This window comes from Rosa chinensis, chromosome 2 (genome assembly GCF_002994745.2).
Source record: "Rosa chinensis cultivar Old Blush chromosome 2, RchiOBHm-V2, whole genome shotgun sequence".
Lineage (NCBI taxonomy): Eukaryota > Viridiplantae > Streptophyta > Magnoliopsida > Rosales > Rosaceae > Rosa > Rosa chinensis.
This window is the reverse complement of record NC_037089.1, coordinates 29,127,305-29,149,464: the sequence shown is the minus strand read 5'-3', so window position 1 is coordinate 29,149,464 and position 22,160 is coordinate 29,127,305. Positions and strand designations below refer to the sequence as shown.

At 37.7% G+C, this 22,160-nt stretch overlaps 1 protein-coding gene and 2 long non-coding RNA genes across 13 annotated transcripts; 1 reads left to right on the top strand and 2 right to left on the bottom strand.

The window, feature by feature from the left end:
- Window positions 1-4,576: 4,576 nt before the first annotated feature.
- On the bottom strand, window positions 4,577-5,197 carry LOC121051463. Its single transcript, XR_005805786.1, has 3 exons — window positions 5,118-5,197; window positions 4,841-4,891; window positions 4,577-4,716 (listed from the first exon to the last, which is right to left on the bottom strand). It is a non-coding gene; the product is annotated as an uncharacterized LOC121051463 (long non-coding RNA).
- A 6,760-nt stretch (window positions 5,198-11,957) lies between these two features.
- Window positions 11,958-14,504, top strand: LOC112183417. The gene is made up of 5 exons (XR_002929893.2): window positions 11,958-12,073; window positions 12,835-12,941; window positions 13,361-13,498; window positions 13,593-13,705; window positions 14,112-14,504. It is a non-coding gene; the product is annotated as an uncharacterized LOC112183417 (long non-coding RNA).
- Window positions 14,505-15,453: 949 nt separating this feature from the next.
- LOC112185952 lies at window positions 15,454-21,175 on the bottom strand. Of its 11 annotated transcripts, none has more exons than XM_040513791.1 (11): window positions 20,965-21,173; window positions 20,555-20,626; window positions 20,033-20,134; window positions 19,584-19,637; window positions 18,758-18,790; window positions 18,649-18,681; window positions 18,528-18,560; window positions 18,130-18,180; window positions 16,643-16,690; window positions 16,036-16,098; window positions 15,454-15,748 (listed from the first exon to the last, which is right to left on the bottom strand). In XM_040513791.1, the coding sequence occupies exons 1-11, from the start codon at window positions 21,086-21,088 to the stop codon at window positions 15,705-15,707; spliced, it is 657 nt and encodes a 218-aa protein (XP_040369725.1). In that variant the 5' UTR covers window positions 21,089-21,173; the 3' UTR covers window positions 15,454-15,704. The 11 variants fall into 11 exon arrangements, with proteins under 11 accessions (XP_040369725.1, XP_040369723.1, XP_024180048.2 ...); XM_040513789.1 differs by having other exon boundaries at window positions 16,643-16,696; window positions 20,965-21,168; XM_024324280.2 differs by having other exon boundaries at window positions 20,968-21,166.
- Between the last annotated feature and the right edge of the window lie 985 nt (window positions 21,176-22,160).

Below are 22,160 nucleotides of genomic sequence, written 5' to 3'. Positions count from 1 at the left end.
ATAGTACTTGAATCTATGTTTCAGATAAATGGGGACATTATAGCATTTAGCTTTTGTTTTATCAATGAGAACTAGATGAGATCATGAGAGGATATATTCTCTGTTATTTAGGGTTTGTGCAATAATTTGAGGGTCCAACTCCCCAGCTTAATTGGATTTAGAGCTCGAAATATATAGTGTATGTTTGTATGTACGTATAAATAGGAAATAGAAACTTGAATCTAATGTCAAGAGATCGACTAGCTATTGGTTTGGTTCTATGCATAAAGTACTTGAATGAATTGTTGTCGAAGTTGTTCTCGAATGGCCTCATGCCTTTTGGTCTTTGCCTTTCAAGAGCTACTCCGTGTCTTACATGATGGTCATCAAACGTGTTGAGTGCGCAAATGGATAAAACTCGATCGGACGATAAAAAAAAAAAAAAAGCTATTTGTGGTCTTGTCACCATGTATGCGCCCTTCTTCCTAACTGCATAAGTAATTAAGTAACGGCCTAGGCCTGGGCTTATGGTCTCCAACCTAAAAATAACAAGTGCTTCTACTGATGAAGATTTGTTGGGGGAAAAAAAAATCTTTTGTACAGAGGTTGATGTTTTCTAAGAAAATGCGATATGGTATATTGGGTGGTTCTACTGTTCTAGTCTGATCTCCAAAATTGAGTGGTTCTAGGAAACTTTGTTAGTTTATTGTATTTTCTCGCAATTTACTTGTTTGTATATTGGCTTGCTATAGCTTTATATTTTCTCAACATTCATCTTAATGGCTGGTGGGGACGACCTAGCGCTCTGCTAGGGTTTCGGAATCCTCTTCCTCTGGGCGACGGATTCTTGCATTCTTGTTGTTGCTTGTCAATGGTGATGATGGCAGATTTTGGTCTGCTTATTCTTTTCTTGATTGCTTTGGGGAATATTGAGGCGGTCTTGAGTTCGGGGCATGGAGGCACTGTTGTCTCTGCGTTCATGCTAGATGGTGATATGAACGATGCGACCTAGTGGGAGGGGATGGCATCTAGATGGCAGTTGAGCAGCGATCCGGTCTTGGTTTGGTCAAGATCAGATCAGAAAGGTCGATTCCAATCGAGTCCATGGAACGACGGTGTACCTGTTACAGGGGTTGATCCTTGGAGGGTCGGAGATCTTTCTATCCCGGATGGTGATGGAGTGCTAGTTAATTTGCTTGGACCCAAGGGCTATTGCTTCCGATGAGGGTGCTTCTGGGGATAACGGCTGCAAGTATTGCGGTAAGTGAGGCGGTCGAAACGAATCAGGGTTTCTGGGGATGAGGGCGGATCTGCTTTCTTCCGGCCCAGGCTCTTCGATGGCGGGGATGATGGTGTGGCTCTGCTTATCGAAGAAGATTATCTCTGATGGTGACGCTGCCTGGTGCAGCGATGGGCTCTACATCATCGGTGGTGCCGGCGGTCATGGTGATGAGGTAGTGGCCATGGGTCAGATGCGGCATCGGTGTTTTCCAGATTGGGTTGTCTCCGACTGTGGGCGTAGGCGATTGCGTCACAAGTGGCAAGTACGAACTCGGTGGTAGCTTTTGCGCCGGTGCTGATCCTGACGCTTGGGTATGCTGCGTTCCAGTTGCTAGGGCGTCAAGGCTGAGTGATTGGGCCCCAAACAGCAAATTGGGCCTGATGGTGGATGTTTGCAAGGTACACATTGATGTTGGATGTGGTGGTTCGCTGCAACGCCAGATTGGGCAATTTGTGGAGGCTATTACTGTGGAGGGTGATGTGGAAGGTGCTATGTCACATTCCACTATTAGTTTAATTTAATTATTGCTTGGGTCACAAAAACCAGAGCCTTACTTGTTTCCCTTTTATGTCTGCTTCGAGGTTTCTTGGTTTTTGTTGGAATAATGGTGCGTGGATTTCCTAAAAGGTGGGTGTACTCGGGATTTTTTGGGATTTTATTCTTCTAGAATAGGGTTTCATGAGGTTCTAAGGAACGATTGCTTTCTGTCGACACCATAGGGGTGTTTCGTTTTTGTATTACTTGCTGAATCTAATGAAAGGGCTGACCTATTTTCGTCAAAAAAAAAAACTTTATATTTTCTCTTATAGCTTTATATTTTCTCTTTACTCTAGAGGTAGGCTTTATAAGAAAACTGATATTTTCTTATATCAGTTTTCTAGGAAAATGCGATCTGATATTGCATTTTTAAATCATGCATCCCTAATACTGCACATGAAAAGAGTAATTATGGAATACAGTCGCCAGCTCATTAGACTTAAAGATGTGGTGTATCAGAACTTTATCTGGGATTTAATTTTTGATTAGAGATTAGTTTTCTTGTCCGGGGTTTAGCCAGAAAAATCATGTGGACAACAGTTTTCGGTGACCAAATATGAATTCAGTTTATTGCTTTTTAGTATAGCTTATCTGTGTGTTTGAGTCTAACTGAACTGCAGTGCATTAAAGAACCTTGGACTTATATCGAACTATGTTATTTATGCTATAATAATAGGTATGAAAGATGATGAAGCTCTCCAGTATCTAAAGACATCAAGTGGTTGAGGAAAGAGGGTTCTAAAGGGTTCATACTTGAGTTCTGCTTTAACAAAAATCATTTCTTTAAAAACTCTGTCTTAAGTTCTTAACCAATATATATCAGTTTCTTGATGAAGATGAAACTATTCTACACAAAGTAACAGAGTAAGTAGCAGTCCTCCAATCCATTCCGAATTATGTCATGAGTTGCTTTGAACTTCCACAACACCTTTGCATTGCCATGCACCAAATCCTAGCAAAATTCTGGTGGGGGATAAGGGTGATGCTAAGAAAATACATTGGCTTGCGTGGGATCGACTTTGCAGCCCAAAGAGTGAGGGTGGAATGGGGTTTCGGAACATGATTTTTTTCAACAGGGCTCTCTTGGCGAAACAAGGGTGGAGACTTATTCAGAGACCTGACTCTCTAGTTGCACGGCTTCTAAAAGCCAAGTACTTTCCAGACACTTCTTTCATGAAAGCCGATATTGGTAATGACCCTCTTATGCATGGAGGAGTATATATACTGGTTGGTAGAGGGGTGTTGGAGCTGGAAGTACGGTATCGAATCGGGGATGGTTGCGACGTATCTGTTTGGCATGACCCGTGGATTCCACTGCCACATCACTTTCGTCCTTTCTCGCAACCTATGTCAGGGCTGAGGATTTCCTGGTTAGTGATCTCATAGACCCGGATGAGATGGAATGGATCCTGCCAATGCTTCATGAGTTATTTACAGAGGAGGAGGTGCGTAGTATTGCTAGTATTCCACTTGGAAGAAGACCCACACGGGATGTATTGATGTGGCACTTTGACAAGATGAGGAATTATAACGTCAAGAGCGGCTACAACGTAGCCAGAACGCATGCTAAGATTATGAACCAAGCCTCCTCCTCTTGGGGGTTCAGTGGGGCAAATGGGCAGTATTGGAAGAAGATATGGAAAGCAAGAATCCCTCCAAAGGTGAGGTCGTTTGTTTGGAGGTTGTGCCGTGATATATTGCCTACTAGAGCAGCCCTGTCGCATAGAATGCAGCTTCCAACTCTGAGGTGTGTTTTTTGTTCACTAAACGTGGAGACTAGTGTCCATATTTTTCGTGATTGCCCAGTCATACAAACTTTCTGGTCACATAACCCCATTCTTCTTAGAAGCATTGAATTTCCAGCACCTAGCATATTTGATTGGTTGGTAGTAGTTCTGGAAGGTATGGACTCACAACGTGCAGAGGTTTTCTTTGTCTCTCTCTGGGCCATCTGGTGTGAAAGGAATAATTTAGTGTGGAATGGTGGGGAGTGTGATCCTTTCAATATGGCAGTGTGGGCTTTAAAGTTGTTGTCCGATTATCAAAAGGTTCACCCCCAGAAAGTGCATAGAATTAAAAGACAGGCCAGCTACGAAATGGCGTTGTCCACCTAGTGGGAGGCTCAAAGTGAATGTTGATGGAGCTTACCAGGCTTCTAATGGGAAGGGAGGAATAGGAGTGATTGTGAGAGATGAGTTCGGACAATGTGCAGCTGCTTTGGCCAGGCAAATTCCCCATGCGCAGTCTGCCTTGCAGGTGGAGGCTGAATCAATGCGGGCTGGTCTGCTTGTCGCTATTCATCATCAGTGGGGTGAAGTTGAATTTGAAATTGACAGTGCTACAGTGCTGGCTGCCCTGGCTAGAGAAGAAAATGACTTGTCTGAGGTTGGTCTTATTTTGCATGATTGTAAACGTTATATGGAAGATTTCAATCTTATTCTTCTTAGACATGTCTATAGGGAAGCAAATGGTATAGCTCATAGGCTAGCGCATGTTGCTAGTACATCCAGTTTGGATGAGTTTTGGGTGGAGGAAACTCAAGATATTATTCAGGACGTCCTTATTGAGGATGATTGTATGTTAAATCGAGGTTCAGGTTATATGTCCCCCTCGGTGTACTATCCTTCTATGAATAATGAAAGTTTAGGGAGGAGCACTACCACTCCAACCTAACGGGTGTTGCTTGCCCTAATTAAAAAAAAAAAAAAAGTAACAGAGTAAGTTTGACACGGTACCTCTTTTTTTTTTTGGTCGTTTGGTTGGCTTGTACCTTAAGGCATGGTTGTTGGACTATAATTTGGCTATGCTTTGTGCTCTGCAAGGTCGAAATGGAATGGTGTCCTGAAAATGTATTGCTTGACGAAAGAAACGTGAAAGTTTCTTCAGCTTTTTCCATCCCCTTCAAATTGATGAAAATGCTGTAAGATAGTATGCAGTTACATTAAATTATTTTGTATTCAACAGGCTTATAGTTGTATGGTAATCCTCTCTATGCTAAACATTTAAAAGAGAAAGCATTGAAATATATATCAATTTTAGTACCTTGGAATTTCTTGTTTGAGCTGCTGCCACCCTCCATTGCTTTACAAATTTCTAAGGAACAAGAAACAAATATATTGATCTGTTAGTGAAAGGACAGCTGCATGTGGTAGACAGTCTGTTCTGAAATCATCAGAATGGCAGTGTTATTTACGGTTTGATCTCTGAAGAACCGTAAGCCAACTAGCTAGGAGTACGAATTTAAGAACAGTTTCCTAATTCAAAATGTAAAATCAATCTTTATAAGTAGAAATAAAATTGAAAACTTATCGATATTTACCTGAAGTTTTACACTTTTACTTCTCCTCCTCCAAGCACTACTGCACTTTCTAGATCGATCTCTCTTTACTGTTTAACCTGCACTATATATTGTGACTTTATTGTGAGTTTTGGCCATTGTAAAGGATCGAAATATGAAGACATGAAGGCGTGAAGGTACGGGGTTGGGGTCATAGTGGCATTGGGAAATAACCAAAATGACGTAAATTAGACTTTGCAAAATGCATAGCCAAAAGGAAAAGAAAACTCGATGATTTGGATATGGGGCATCTTTCCCTCCCATACATAGTTGAATTTCTCGTTCCCTATGATCCTACACAATTGTTTGTATGATTGTTGGGAATCAGAATATTCTCTAACTGAAAGGCAAATACCTCATCTGCTTCAATTTCACTTTGTTTCATCCAAGAACTTAAGAAACATTGGAATCCCACATTGAAAAAAAGTTCTATTATGTTAATATTTATAAGTATTTACAACAATGTTTTTATTGCCTAAGCATGTAAGCATGGCATTTAAAGTGATTGTTGTGTGAAATGATGAGGTTGTTGGATTGGTTTCTTCACTTAGGTGAAGACGCCCCTAAGCTCTTCAGGTTAGAAGGGCACTCCCACCTGATAAAGGTGGGTAGCATTATAAACTTGGATCAGCCCTTTGAATTAGAAGGATAGGGCAAACCCCACTTGACAAAGGTGGGTAGCATCAGTTTTTGAGTTTTTGTTTAATCAAAACCCATTTAAAGCATCGTTTCAGTAGACTTTGCACTACTACTTCGCACAGCCATCATTTCTTGAACCCATGAAATCAATAATCAATCTTTTAATGGTCTAATGCAGCTCACAAAATGAATTCTTGATCAATTTTTTATTTCAATGAACCGACTCTTAATTATTAAAAGGGTTTTTGTTCATTTACCCCATTTCTAGAGATTTTTTTCCCACTTATCTCATTAAGTTTTTTTAATTCTCTCTTATCCAAAACACTCTAAGGAGATCTTCCCTAATACACCGTTAAGATTTTGTTTTGTTTTTATTTTTTTTAATACCATTTTACCCTCACCTTTGTTGCTTAGAAAGAGAGAGAGAGAGAGAATGGAAGAGAGAGAAACCATAAGGGACTTCACCGGAGCCCGGTCACCGGCCGCCGAATTCCCATCACCGGTCACCGGTCGCCGGATTCCGATCACCGACCGCCGCCCATCGGAAATTTCTGAAACCTCACCGGAAAGGTTTATTGCCCCCCAATAGACATCTATTGCCCCAATAGCGTATTGCCTCCCAATAGAACTTTCGGTCGCCAGAATGAGAATTAATCTCCTTAAATCCAGACAAATAAAGTTTGATTAAAGAAAAAAAAATAATTAAATTACATCAATTCAAAACGTCTATTGCCCCTCAATAGACGTCTATTGCCCCTCAATATAACTTTCGATCGCCGAAATTCTGCCCCCAATAGACGTCTATTGCCCCCAACATGCAGTCTCAACCTAAAGCAATTACCATTGGTGATCAGTAAAACATGAATAAAGGTAGAAAATGTAAAACCAACCTAAAATCATAGCATAATGGTACAATGGATAACACCAAGACTCCATTCAATAATCAATTACCATGGACCAAAATCTAGACTAAACTAGTCCCTGCCAATTAGTGTGGTTCATGTTTGCATTTGGGGGCCCTGTTTTGGGTCCCTTATTTTTTTCATTTCCTTCTGCCCCATTACTTAAAAAAAAAAAAAAAAAAAAACTTCTAATTTGGGCAACCAGAAAATGCTCTGGGCACCAAATCAGATCAAACCGCTCACTGCTGCACTTCGTCTGCCTCCACGGCCAAACCCAACGCTCTGAAATCGCAAGCAGAACCTCCACATTGCCAGACATAGTCTACTGCGGCTTGATCACGGCCATACAAAGTGGCGGCTCCTCGATCACAGCCATCAAAGTGGCAGTCCTAGATCTCCGGGTCGGCGAGCAACGGGTTCGAGTTCCGGAAATCCGATATTCAAGAGCTGATTCGAATCGGTGATGCAAACGATGGCGTTCCCCCAGAAGACGATGTCGACGACGTTGCCTTCCCCATGGAGATGCTCACTCGACGATCTCGGTGTGGATGGTGTAGCCGAAATAGGAAGATGATGTTGGGTCAGCTCGCGGCGTCGCCGGACCGATGACGATCTAGCCAAGATCGTGACAGGGGGGGGGGAGAGAGAGAGAGAGAGAGAGAGAGAGAGAGAGAGAGAGAGAGGCGTTTGGTTGTAAATCTTTAATTGGATTGAGGATAAAATGGTCATTTGACATCAAATTGTGTATGTGGGAACAAAAATCTTTTGTTGGGGTAAGTAGGATAATTTTTGTTCATTTTGAGGCTTTGGGTCAAGGACCCTTACTAAAATTAGTTTTGTTTGGTCTTTCTGTGCTTTGAGAAACAAACTGGTTTCAGCTCCTCTCTCGATGCTCAAGTTGCTTCGCTCCTCTTATCAATATTCCAAGACTCAGATGATCTAATGATTTATCTCTTCAAATATAGTTGTACTCGGATCTCATAACCTAAAAATTAAGATTACTTAAAGTCGGCGATTTTCCTAAATTTATGTATGTCATTCTCTTAATATATTATCATTTGAACCTAGAAATTAATTAATATCATCTTTAATGGCCAACACAACCAAGCCACCCTTTTTGGTATCTCCTTGAACTTGAAGCAACTTAGCTAGCTAGTGATCAAACATCGACAGTACCTGTGGAGTGAATTGATTCACAAACAAGTCAACTGCTCAAAACATGTACTATGCTCTGATCTGAGTAAGTTTGACTCGGTACTTCTTCTTTTTTTTGTCGTTTGGTTGGCTTGTACCTTAAGGCATGATTGTTGGACTATAATTTGGCTATGCTTTGTGCTCTGCAGGGTGGAAATTGAATGGTACGGTATCCTGAAAATGTACTGCTTGGTGAAAGAAACTTGAAAGTTTCTTCAGCTTTTTCTATCCCTTTCAAATTGATGAAAATGCTGTAAGATAGTATGCGGTTACATTAAATTATTTTGTATTCAACAGGCTTATAGTTGTATCTTAATCCACTTTTTTTTTTCTTTCTCAACGCGCGCAGAGAAGAGATGACTGTCATGAGACAAGAAATTGAGAGGCCTATTTCTTAATTACAACAAGGACAACCCAAATTCTTGGCTGCTAAACTCGTCCATCTCCGATCCTTTCTAAAACCAGGCATAGCACTCTCTCAGATTCACCATAATTAATCTTGAACCCATCTTTCTTTCCATTGCTTCCAGAACAAGGCAAGAAAAGCCAACGCTCAACACTCCTAGTTCCTCGAAAGCCGCAAAACAGTCACACGACCCCCCACCCAAAATCAACTGTCAAGTGCCGCAAGTGCCTCCAATCCGTGAACCCGCTCACTTCTTTTCTGGCCCTGATTCCCTCATCGTAATGCAGCTCCTGAAAGTCGATGAATGACCGCACATACTCATCCGTGCATGGCATTGCTGTTGCTCTTATTTATCCGATCCGCAACTTCCCACGTAAGTTGGCTTTTCGATCAAGCCCTTGGCGCTCAGCTTCACGTATATAGCAATGCAACCATTTCCCCATACCCCACTAGTAATTGAGGGTTTAGTAGCTCTACACACACACACATGTGTGTGTGACTGTGTGTTTATATATATATATATACATAGATATATATATATATATATATATATCTGTGTGTGTGTGGAAGTTATTATATTTCTATATAGAATATGTGCATTAGTGCATATATATATTCTACATATCGGTTGACCAGTTCGATTGGATTCGAAAATATGGTGAAATTTGCTAATTTTTTTACCACACTCATAATTTATTGTAATAAACTCATCCAACAGTCGGTTTTTCCATTTTCTTTGAATTGATAGGGGTTGCTCTTTGGAGTGTATGATATATAAATATAAGTTTATAAAAGTAACTAAGTTTGACCTAGTTGATCGAATTCGAAACGAGAACCAAATTGGCTGAATTTTCTACAACCACCATAAAACATTACAATCTCTCAATCGAGCGGTTGGTTTCTCCGAATTCATTTTCCACTTCATGGTTGCTTTAGAATGAACCTCAACAATTTAAATGCAATGTATAAGTCATACAACTTTAGAAGGAAAATTGGTATAGGCCAATGTGTTTGTAATTATTATTATTATTTTTTTATCTTATGTCCACGCACATCCATCGATGAAATATTTACAAACGTGATGTGAAAAAATAAGCACGTTTCGAGGTCGTCATGCCATCGGTCAACCAAGAAAACATACAAGTGACGACGGTTGACCAATTCGATCGGATTCGAAAATATGGTGAAATTGGCTAAATTTTTACCACACTCATAATTTATTGTAATAATCTCATCCAACGGTCCATTTTTCCATTTTCGTTGAATTGATAGGGGTTGCTCTTTGGAGTGTATGATATATAGATATAGGTTTATAAAAGTAACTAAATTTGACCTAATTGATCGAATTCGAAACGAGAATCAAATTAGCTGAATTTTTTACAATCACCATAAAACATTACAATCTCTCAATCGAGCGGTTGATTTCTCTAAATTCAATTTTCCACTTCATAGTTGCTTTAGAATGAACCTCATCAATTTAAATGCAATATACAAGTCATACGACTTTATGAGGCAAATTGATATAGGCCAACATATTTGCAATTAAAATTGAAATTTTTATCTTATGTCCACGCACATCCATCGATGGAATATTTACAGACATGATGTGAAAAAATAAGCACGTTTCATGGTCGTCATGCCATCGGTCAACCAAGAAAACATACAAGTGACAACGGTTGACCAATTCGATTGGATTCGAAAATATGGTGAAATTGGCTAAATTTTTTACCACACTCATAATTTATTATAATAATCTCATCCAACGGTCGGTTTTCTCATTTTATTTAAGTTGATAGAGGTTTCTCTTTGGTGTGTATGATATATAAATATAAGTTTATAAAAAATATTATCTTTAAAGATGTATTTGTAAATAAAGCCCGCAAGGCCCGCCCCGAAAAAGCCCGCAAGGCTTAGCCCGACCCGGCCCGCTATTATTTAAAAATGGAGTAAGGCCCGGCCCGGCCCGTTGATGAGGCCTACCCTGATTGCTCCAATAACTCGGTCTTGAAGCTCAACCTAGATTTTGATTGCATTTTGGAATTCGGGTCGGGTTTCGAAGGTTTGATTCGGTGGTTGGTGCTATTGGTTCTTCAAAATTCAAATTTATAAAGCAGTCAGTGGGGGTTGATGTGATTGGTTGTTGAGAATTGGCGCGAAAGGGGCATATGGAGCGGGGTGTACTTATAGGCCGAAAATTAAACTTTAGATAGTATTCACAAGACCTTTTTTCTGAAGTGTAACACTTCCAACAACCCCAGCACCTTACATTATTTCCAATTTTGGGCCCGAACAGATTGCCCATTTACCTTGAGGTTGATTAGCTTCAAGACCTATTTTTGTTTCCGGATTTAAAGATTTAGGAAAGAAAGTCTATAGAAGAATGAAAAAAGTTGGGCAAATTTTGGAATGAGAAGTAATTTTCCGATCACTTTCGTAGAGTTAACAACATTGGAATGAGAACAATTTGATTTCTCATGCCCATAGAAATTAAAAATTGATTTCTTTTCCGACCACCTGCACAGTGCACACTGATATGGTCTCATTACCGTGTGGATACATAGGCCCAAGACTAGTATATGGTAAACGTAATGTCGGTAATGATATGATTAAGTTTTCTAGCGAAAGAAAGGAAAAAAAAAAGAAGTTGCAAACATCAAAATGAGATGTAATTTTCTAATCACTTTTCTAGCGCTACTAGACATTAAACTTTAGGGAGATTCTATTCATACCTCTAAAATTGGCATTTAGACCTCTTTCTTTTTTTAAAGTGATATTTGATTTTGTCAACTCATGTCAAATTATCAATAAAGACACAAAAGAGAAAGACAAAAAAATTAAAAAATATATTTTCCCTTTTAGAGTATGAAATCAACAAATGGTCATCCTCATGCCATTTTTTCCCTTTTGTTTTTGTTATAGTCTTCATCCTTACCAAGCAGCGGAGAAATCAACAGACCAGTTCCTTATTTTGCAGTTCCTCGAGTCAATTTCGGATATGCAATATTCTCTAACCAAAACACCAACAGACCACTTTCTCTTTAAATCATACCCATCCATTGGAGCGTACTGTTTCCATCGAACAAATATATGAAACGAGGGAATCTTAGGAAGTTGAAGAAATAAACTGCATATGCCCACAAAATACAATAATAAGAGGAGGGGGAGCTATCAATTGCAAGTTTTTTTTTTTTTTTTGTCAGCTTAATTGTATCAAGAGTAAAATAATATTGTGAAATGTTCAAAAATTGATGGAAGTCTAACTACCGATTTTGGAGGTATATGAATAGAACACTCTAAAAAAAGTTTTTTATTGATATTATTGGATGATGTGTATTATGTTTTTACTGATATTATTGGATAATGGGTATTATGGGAAACTTAGGGAGGTGTACATAGCATATTGGTTATTTGTAAAAGTACGTTGGAGGTCTATTAAATGGGAAGGTCCAAATACCAATTTTAGAGGTACATGGAAACTTTATCTCTCACGCCCATAGAAAAGAAAAGAACCACCCGCGCACGGCACACTAATGTAGATTGGGTTACCAATTTGGGATCAAACTGTTTGGCCCATTTAGAGAAGCCCAAGAGGTTAACCCAAGGGAAGGGTCTGATTAACTTTAAAAGAGCGCGCTAATCCCAAGCGCGAGTGTCCTTCCCTCACTATAAATGCTGAGACACACACACTGAGCTCGTGCTTGGACGACCTCTCTCGCTCTCTTCTGAAGGTGGCGTCGTGACGTCGTCGTTTAGGTCTTCGGATTCGGCTGCCGTGATCTGCTTTCTGGTTCGCTCCGGTGAATTTCTTCTCTCTTTTACGATGAAATTTCTGGAAAATTTGATTATTTTGTTTTAATTTTTCGTACGAGTAGAGCTAGACGTAATGTTAACCGATTCCTCCGTCTTGTTAGTAGCACAAGTGCTTGATTTGGCTATCTCCGTTTTGTAGATTATGGTTAGAGTTTGATGTTAGTGTGAAATCTCTATCTACTCGCTGGATCAGTTTGTTACTTTTCATTTTCAGATTTCGTGCTTTCTATTTTCTAATGTGCGTTGTGTTCTATTCCTAAATTGTTAGTTTAAAAGCTCAAAATGGCGTTAGGGTTTAATTTGTATCGATTGGATTGTTGGTCTTTTTCAGCTTTGGATATATCAGAGGCTTTTCTCAAATAATGAAAATGCAGAGCACTTAACAAATTTTTATACTGATTTGATGCTGAAACCTGGGTTCAATATTTCAGTTCTTGGTTTTAACTCCATATTTCTCATTAGTTTTGTCTGTTATGTACTTTATTTGGAAGGTTGGGTCATCAAAGCTTGTTTGTAAAAATTTCTCAGATTACCATTTTTCAAGTTTTCATTCAAAATGAATGACGGAGTCTAATTCCGTGTTGCTTTTATAACAGATGAGGAAAATTGGTTTGGTCTGTGAAAATCTGTTTTGAAAAGAGGACAGAATTTCGGATTCATACATGCTTATCCCAATTTTTTTATATTTGCTACATGTATTCTAAAGAAAATGCAAATTCAAAACAACACTTACGAGCTTTCTGTACAGGGATATGGATTTCAATCTAGTTGGGAACTTACAGCTGTCTAACAAAGAAGTGAGAGAAAGGGAACCTATCGGAGTAAGTGAGCAGGGAAAATTCTTAAAGATGTCAGGTGAGATAATCCTCTTCCATCTTATATTTTACTGTTGCAAGTTGAAACCGAGTCTCCTGTCATAGGAAGTTGGTCTTCTTTAGTTCTTGTTATATGATATAACTCTAGAAGTATTCATAAGTTGAACCGCCACTTTTACAGCCTGATATTTTTTTTTTCTGTGCTCTTTAAATATTGTTGTACCATAATTTCTTTGAGATGAATATGAGACTGATCAATTAGACCTTCCGTAAACTTTGCATGAAAATTGGGGTTTTAATTATAACGTAATTCAAAAGTTGGAGTTTGCTCATCTTCTTCAGGGCCATGATAACTCATTTTTATGAGTATTGCAACGTGCATGATTTGTCCACTAGGCTTTCCAGGGAAATATCTGATTGTTGATGTAAGCTTTCTGTCCATGTGTGACTTTATTGCAGTGTACAAGTGAGTCCTTCCAGCTCAACTGAGAAGACAAGACTACCTAGTATTCAGAGTATAAATCCTAAGCTCAGTCTCCCAAGTGTGCAGCTACTGAGTAACTCAAAGAAAACCATCTCTACCCGGAAAGTTTCCAAGTATGATGCATTTAATATTCTTTTCTCTTTTCAGTTACTCTCTAGAAGTTTTCCGATCAGCCTCTTGATTTTACTGATATCTGATATTCTACAGCTGTAGACTTCGTAGACCTTTCATGGTGAATGTCATGGAACTTGAAATTCCTTCAGCAAAGGAAACTGATGGAAATGCTGAAAAGGCTGAAGCATATACCAAGGCGTTTAAAGGTGTGAGTAAACTATTCTTGTGGCTTGTTTGTGCAAAAAAATTTAAGGATTGAAACTCTGAAAATAACTTCACTTGAATCATAGAGAAAATCAGGATTTGCATATGATCATTAGTACCTACAGGAAAGGACAATCTAAAGCTTTCTATTCGTGCCCCAAATTCTAGAAAGACACCTCAAATTTCTAATATATGATCCGTGGAATATACACATGTTTAAACCAATCAGTAAGTTAATGTAGGTAGCATTTATATTTTGCAAAGGTTAAGCACTGAATTGGTGCTTACACGATGTATGCCCTTGTAATAATATATGTATGCTATGATAGTGATCTGTAATCTTTTATTAGAAAGTAAGATGCTTCATCCCTTTTTCTTTTTTCTCCTTTGGTTTCCTTCTTTTGCTAGGACAATTCCTTTAGCGGCAAAGGTACCACAATAGTAGCTCTTATTGGACGTGATGCAATCTATATTGGCTCAGACAGTCTTGTTGTTTCTGGGCACCAGGATGACCTCGATCAGCCTAGCTGCTACCAGCCCCACATGCCATGACTCTTCCCAACTCTGTCGCCATTTGGTTGCGGAATCCAACAAATATTATAACAGCCTGCTGCCCTTCCCAGCTATAGAGCCCAATAGTTGAAGGGAAATGTTCATCCTTATTTTCCTGTTGCTTCTTTCTCTTCCACTCATCAATATACCTCTCACATGCTGCTTTCACAGTGTATATATTATCCTCAATCTCCACTTCATTTTGTACCGTCCATAACAAATCCTGACATATAGCAGCATTACCAGCTGCTGCTGCCACAACACAAAAAATCTATGAACTCAATGAGCGTGTTGTGGCAGCAGCAGCTGGTAATGCTGCTATATGTCAGGTTTTGTTACGGACGGTACAAAATGAAGTGGAGATTGAGGATAATATATACACTGTGAAAGCAGCATGTGAGAGGTATATTGATGAGTGGAAGAGAAAGAAGAAACAGGAAAATAAGGATGAACATTTCCCTTCAACTATTGGGCTCTATAGCTGGGAAGGGCAGCAGGCTGTTATAATATTTGTTGGATTCCGCAACCAAATGGCGACAGAGTTGGGAAAAGTCATGGCATGTGGGGCTGGTAGTAGCTGGGCTGAAAACTATCTGGGTTCACAGACGTGGAGAGATGATTTTACCAAGTTTGATTTTGTTCACCTTGTCAGGCAATCAGTCGCACTTTCCAGTTTGCATGGTCCTTCTACGGGTGGTAGGATTACAGTGCTAAGATTGTCTCGTGGAGGTGACAGGGAAATATTTCCCATGCATGATCATGTAATCAAATGCTTGGGTGACTTTTTCTATTTCTTTATTCTGTTTATGGCTCTATGTAACCAAAAAGGAAAAAAAAAATTACTTGGTTTTTTTTTTAAGCCATATCAATTATATCAAAGAGCCAGAATTCGGCAATTCACCAGATCAACAACCCATAATGGATGAACCAGGAAGGTTCAAACAGAAACAGAGTGCAAAGATCTGGTGTTTAAATTCAATAAGAGGGGTTTCAGATTTTATATTGAAGTTGAAGGGCCAGTATTCCAGATTTCCAGTTATCAATCTAGGTATGCCTTCTCTAAGAGAATAGAAAAAGATGAAGATTTAATAGAAGACCTAGAGGCTAGAGAATTGAAAGATGGGAGAGAAAAAAAAATAATTATGGGGACATAATGCCAACAAAATCTGAAGTGGAGGAAATATGTTACATAATCAAGTGAATCAACCACATGTAACAAATTTTTATTTTTTTTTATCAGAACCACAAAAAAAAAAATTATCTTCACATATTTCTTAAACATAATTTCAAAGCAAAAAAGTAGGATCCGGATGTTAATTCTATTGCATTAACCAAAAATTCATATATCAGATATCTACCCAGAGAGCTTTTTACAAAAACATTTAAACTAGTCTATTATTCTCTTAAAATCCAACATCCGAGGGAAATCCTAACAAGTTCCAGGAAGATCTAGATGATGCCGTGGGGGGGGCAAGGACGAGCATTGCGCAAATCTGCAAATAGAAAAGTGTAAGACAGTTGGCCAAAAAAGAAAGAAAGAGAAGAGGTGTAAGACAGCCAAGTTATATTCTTTTTCAATAGTTTAGAAGACTTTTTAAATTTACTTTAACTCCATTTGCACACATTTGGCAATTCAAGTAAGCAGCAAGTTCTGATGACATGTCCAAAGTAGGTGTACATTGTAGGTTTTTGATTTTGTGCAGTTTACCCAATAGAAAACACTTCTACATAGCACACACACCCGAACAAATTCCAGGGAAAAAAAAACCAGAAGCATTACCAAATCTACTGTCAAGTGGGATCCACTTAGGGGAGCTGTTTGAAGTGACCTCTTCGCTACTACCTGTTTAACATATATTGTTAGAATGTTAGATACCAAGTGTGTGTGTACATATATATAACATATACATACAAAATATAGATACATATATACACACACACACGTGTATAAATGATGTCAAAACACAAGACAGAAATCAATGTTGTGTCATAAGAAAAGCAAGAATGCTGATTATGAGTATTATAAACATCAGACTGCAGAGGCAATGAGTCAATGAGATATATGATCCCATCAACAGAAAGTTACTATACACTACCTGTCAGCTGTGCATGATGCAAAGACCAGATAGACCAAAATTATTTGGCTGGAGAAGTAATCTTTGAAAATATTATTCTAGGTCAGTTATACATAATGTAAAAATCAAAATGGCTTGCCCGGTGAAGTTTACTTTAAAAACAAAATATTTTGTCAAATCAAAACAGAAAAAAAAAATAAATAAATAAAAACAGGAAAAAAAAAAAACAACCATACCAACAAGACCAGCATTTATTTACATCAAAACACTGTGACCACAAATTAATATTTTAAACAAATATCAAAAGCTTACCATCAGAGGGATAACCATCGGTAAAGATTTCAGACAGATCCGGATAATCTGTTTCTGGTTATATTGTCGGACCAAAAAAAAAAAACACGAATAAGTGACGATGTCAAAACCCAAAAATCAAACTATGACCACATGATATTCAATACCATAACAATAGCAAAAAATGAATCTATAATGAAATATGAGGAGCTGCAATACAAAATGATCTATGCTCCCATAAAAAAATAGTATTACTTACAAGTGTATCAGACTATCAGCTACGGCTCAAGCAGAGATCAAAAATAACAATTAGTCATATTGTTCTATGTAAGTTATCAACGTGACTCCATGCACAGAGCCACAAACCAGTATGTTTTGGAAGGACAATTATCCAGAAAACCCAAATGGATCCAAAATGTTTGGCTATCTTAAAAAATTAACGACACTTAATTTCTTCATAGCACAAGCCAAAAAATTCCGGATAATATTCCTCACAAAACCAAAAACAAAAGTTGAAAGCACAACAAAGGGAGCAACAACCTCAAATGAAGAAGCTGCAAATGCCAAGTTTGGATGAAAAGAAGGTAAGAGGAGGCGAAGGGTGAGAGATCCCCCAAGCCAGAGTGGGCGGGGAAGGAGTTACCTAAATGCTTATATTACTTTTCTTCCCATTTATATTTCTTGTTTGAACATTTAACTAATTCTTTTAATATTTAATGCATTTCAATATTAAGAAGCCAGTAAAAGAGGAGCTGCATATTAGCCACATCAGCATCCATTGGAGACTAGATGGATTCTCTAACGATACCAGGACTGCATTGCAAAGCAGAGGGGGAAGGGGGGATCAGATTGGATATAAAAGTGGTAAACTGACAGGTACTGAACTGCAATTTTCCCTAATATTTGAAGTGTCTAGAGACATTTTTAATGTACTTTAACTCCGTTCACACCCAAGTCAATCAAGCTAACAGCAGGACTAGTTTGTAGGTTTTCATAAGTGTTAGGCAGGGTAGTTATGTGGATATACCCACAAAAATATGGGGTAGTAATGTGTAGAAGAACACTTCTTTTCCTCGTAAAACACACACCACAAGCAAATTCCAGCTAATTGAAACCAAAGTAAGAACTGAGAAGCACCCGAAGATCGCATGACATCATATATATTGTTAAATACCAAACATATATGACGACAAAAATATCAGGACTATTAGATAGTAGCAGCTGTATCAATGTTATGTCAGAAGAAAAACAATAATGAATCTCAGATTGACAAAAATGACTGCAGATGCAATGAGATCTATGATCCCAAAAACAGATAGTTATTCATGGCATACACAATGTGAAAACCAAGAGGACTAGGCTAGTTAAGAAACTGAAAAATATTTTCAAAAACCAACTTCATGGCACAGCATTGTTTAAAAAAATTAAAATTAAAAATAAATTTAATTTCCTCAACAAATTCCCATATAATATTCCTCACAAACCTCAAAACAAAATCTAAAGCTTACCATTAGGAAAGTCCACCTCCAGATCGCTGGAACATAAAGAAGACTCATCAACTGTTTCATACAACAAATAAAAAGAAAAAGAACATGAATAAGTGTGATGCAGAAACCAAAAAAGAAAATGGATGTACTGTCAGACAAAAATAAAAGGAGAAAGAAAACAGACTAAGTGACAATATCAAAGTCAAGAAACCAGTAAAATACAAACACTGAATAGATATATAAGAAGTGAAAAATGAATGGTTGACGAAACATGAGGAGCCGCAAGTAAAGCCTATTGATCCAAAATTTCCTCTAACTACATAATACAAGATATAAAATTTTTTCCTTTCAAAACTTGGTGCCCAAACTAATCGAACACAACTTTACTCGCAAACTCAAAAGCATATATAAATGCATACCTCCGTTGATCTTTGATTCTTTGGGCAAGGTACCTGTTTTTCACTTACATTGTTAAAATCAAATAATCACAACAACAACAACAACAACAACGTAAACTCAAAAGCATATATAAATGCATACCTGTGTTGATCTTTGATTCTTTTGCCAAGGTACCTGTTTTGCACGTACATTGTTAAAATCAAATAATCACAACAACAACGTAAACTCAAAAGCATATATAAATGCATACCTGTGTTGATCTTTGATTCTTTTGCCAAGGTACCTGTTTTGCACGTACATTGTTAAAATCAAATAATCACAACAACAACAGCAAGTCCTTTGACATGTGCTTCACAAGTCCCAATGGCTTACTAAAGAAATGAGACTTAGTGATTTATTTGAAAACAAATGGACTCCTCAGCACGCAACAGAAACTACAGATGGATTCTCTAGCAATACCAAGGATAGCAACAAAATGCAAAAAGGATAGGGGGTAGTTTCATTTGATTGGAAATAAAGGTGCAAGACGGTAGAGTAAAAAACCGCAACTCGCCCTAAGATCTCAAGTATTTAATGACAATTTTAATCTACAACTCCATTCACACGGTGCACATCATTTACAATTGGACTCACAATTGTCACCTATGCATTCAACATCCAAAGGCAATCAGGCTGACGTTAGTGGTAGTTTGTAGGTTTTTGAAAACGTTAAACCAGAATGATTAGGTGAAAATATTCCACATGACTATTATAAGTACTGCAGATGCAATGAGATCTACAATCCCATCAACAAATGTTTGCAGTATATAAACTGTCTGCTATGGATCGGGCATGGACCATAGATCAACATGATTTAACTGGAGCAAGTTATATTTCAAAACTACAATTAACTCTTTATTCCAAGTCACCTATACCTAGAAACCAAAAACACCTGGCTTGTGGAGCTTAAAAACCAAATTGAGCACAGAGTATTTCACCTCATTTCAGTAAACAATGACAAAATCAATCACGTTCTTCAAAGCACAGAGCCTGAAGATATTCCCAAACCTTGAACAAAAAAAAAATCAAAAGCTTACCATCTTTAGAATCATCCCGGACAACAATGAAAAATCGAACAGGACACGCAGCACCTGTTGTGGTTATATTGTCAGACAAAATATAAAAGGCAAAAGAACCAAAAATAAATAAATAAATAAATAATAACAATAATAATAAGTACTATGACCACTGAATGCTACCCTAAGAAGAGCAAACAAGAATGTTTAATGAAACATGAACAGCTAGAATGCAAACAGATCCCATCAAAAAAAAGTATACTTCATTAGCTATGCATCATGCACCAGGACTGAAATGACTTGGCTGGAGAAGTTATCACCATAAGCCATATTAATCGAAAAGTTTGTCCCAGGACTTGCTCTAATTACATAATATAAAATCAACACATTTTTTTCTCCCAAAAAACACACTGCGAAAGCAGATCCAATATAACGTTACTCACAAACGCTAAAACAAAAATAAAGCATACCATCGTGGGGAGGGGAAGTGGCAATCTTTCTTTCTTCCGACTTGATGCCTGTTTTCCATGACCTACGAGCAGAAGTGTTATTTGGTCCTCCAGCACCACTACCTGTCAATGTGCGTATATGTCATAACCAGAAACATCGCGACTCTGACTACATGGCATCAGACAGTAACAGATATATTGATGTTCTGTCATAAGAAAAGAAATAATGAATGTCTGATTGCATAAGACTGCAGATGCAATGAGATCCAAAATCCTTGATCTCTATATTCACTGTCACATAGACCAGAATCACCTGATAGACCAATATTATTTGGTTGGACAAGTTATCTTAAAACCAAGATAACCACTATCTGTTTCTGGCTATACATAATATTGATCGCTCAGTATTTCATCTAATTACCAAAAACATCCTCTTTGATAAAAAAAAAAATAGAGCCCAATGAAATTGGCAGATATCATTCCTCACAAACATAAAAACAAAAAATCCAAAAATCATAAAAACAAAAAATCCAAAAATCTTACCATGCGAAGGCTCAGCATGTGAATGCTTTGATCCTCTGGCCTTGCTACCCGGTTCTGGTCTCACCTTGCTTCCTGTTTGTGGTAATATTGTCAGATTAAAACCAAAATTTTAAAAAAAAAAAATTACAGTACGATGACTAATATTACATTCAAATACTAGCATAAAAAGAGCAAAAATCAATGTTTGATGAAACAAACATGAGCAGCTGCATGCAATGCAGATTGACCTATGATCATCGCAGCAAGAAATAGTACACTTTACGCAAGAACTAGTATAACTCTACACAAGAAAAAGTATACTCTACACACAAGGAAATTGCAGATAATGTTCCACACGAGCCCTAAAACAAAAATCAAAAACACACCAGCAAATTCAAAACAGAAATAAGAAATTGGAGACGAAATTGTACTACCTAAACCGCAGAGTAGATGATAAAGCATACCCCCACAGTTATCCTTCTTTTTACCGACCGCCGCCGGCGATTTGGGAGCACGATGTCTTCTTCTGCCGAACATCGCTGCGAAATTTAGCATTCTAACACTAATTGTTTCGTTTCGCCTGCTTTTACTCTCTCTCAGTTTATATAACTAGTGTAGTACTCGGTTTCTTTATTTTTTATGTCCGATTTGTCCAAAACATTTTACAGAAACTTGATAGATCAGGGACTAAATAGTAATTAGAAAAATAAAGAGATTCACCAAAATTTGAATTGCCCAAAAAGCCCTTGCTTAGTTGCATTGTCATAAAAATCATCTTAAAAGCCTAAAATAATAAGAGTATTTAGTACACAGATGTGCACTTATACACAGGGGCAGATCTAGAAATGAAAATCTGTTGGGGCTAGAACTTCTTAACAAAAAAAAAAAAAAATTATTGGTGATAGAAATTGATTAATTGATTAACACCATGCCTACAAAGAACTCTTGCAAGTCCAACAAACCACAACTTCATGTATAAGAGCCCAAGCATGAATAAGAGAAAAAATAAAACACAAGCATGAGTTAGAAGGAAAACACGCCCTTTATTGATTACCATACAAACAAAAAGACTCAATTTTGTTCCTTTGATCTAAAGCTACTACAAAAGATTCAGTTTTTATTGATCACTATACAAACAAAAACACACATCTATAATCAAACACAAGATGTGGAAGCAAAGCTGCTCTGTACCTCCACTGGCGCGATGAAATGCTTGTCCTTACTAGCTCTTTAATTGACAAACATGTTAAAACTAGTTCTATAACATCACCTGGCAAGTTGCTAATTCTATCCAACTCCATTCTCAGTTCGGAATTGGAATTGTGTCTTTTTCTTTGCTCCATATCCATCACTTCTGTATATTCAGAAATAGGATGATATATATTATTAGGCAAGGGCTGCTACGAATGAATTAGAATTGTTATACTTTTAACAAAGCTTCCTTTGTCAAAACAAAATTACTTTTAAAAAAGCTTCAATCTTGGTTTTGATATCAGCAAAGAGCAATTTTCCTGCATACCATTAACTTTCAAAAATTGAAGAAATACAGAAAAACAAAACTGGGTCATAAACATGAATGCAACAACTTAGAGCTTTAATCAAGAATTAAATCAAAGCTTGAGTGAAA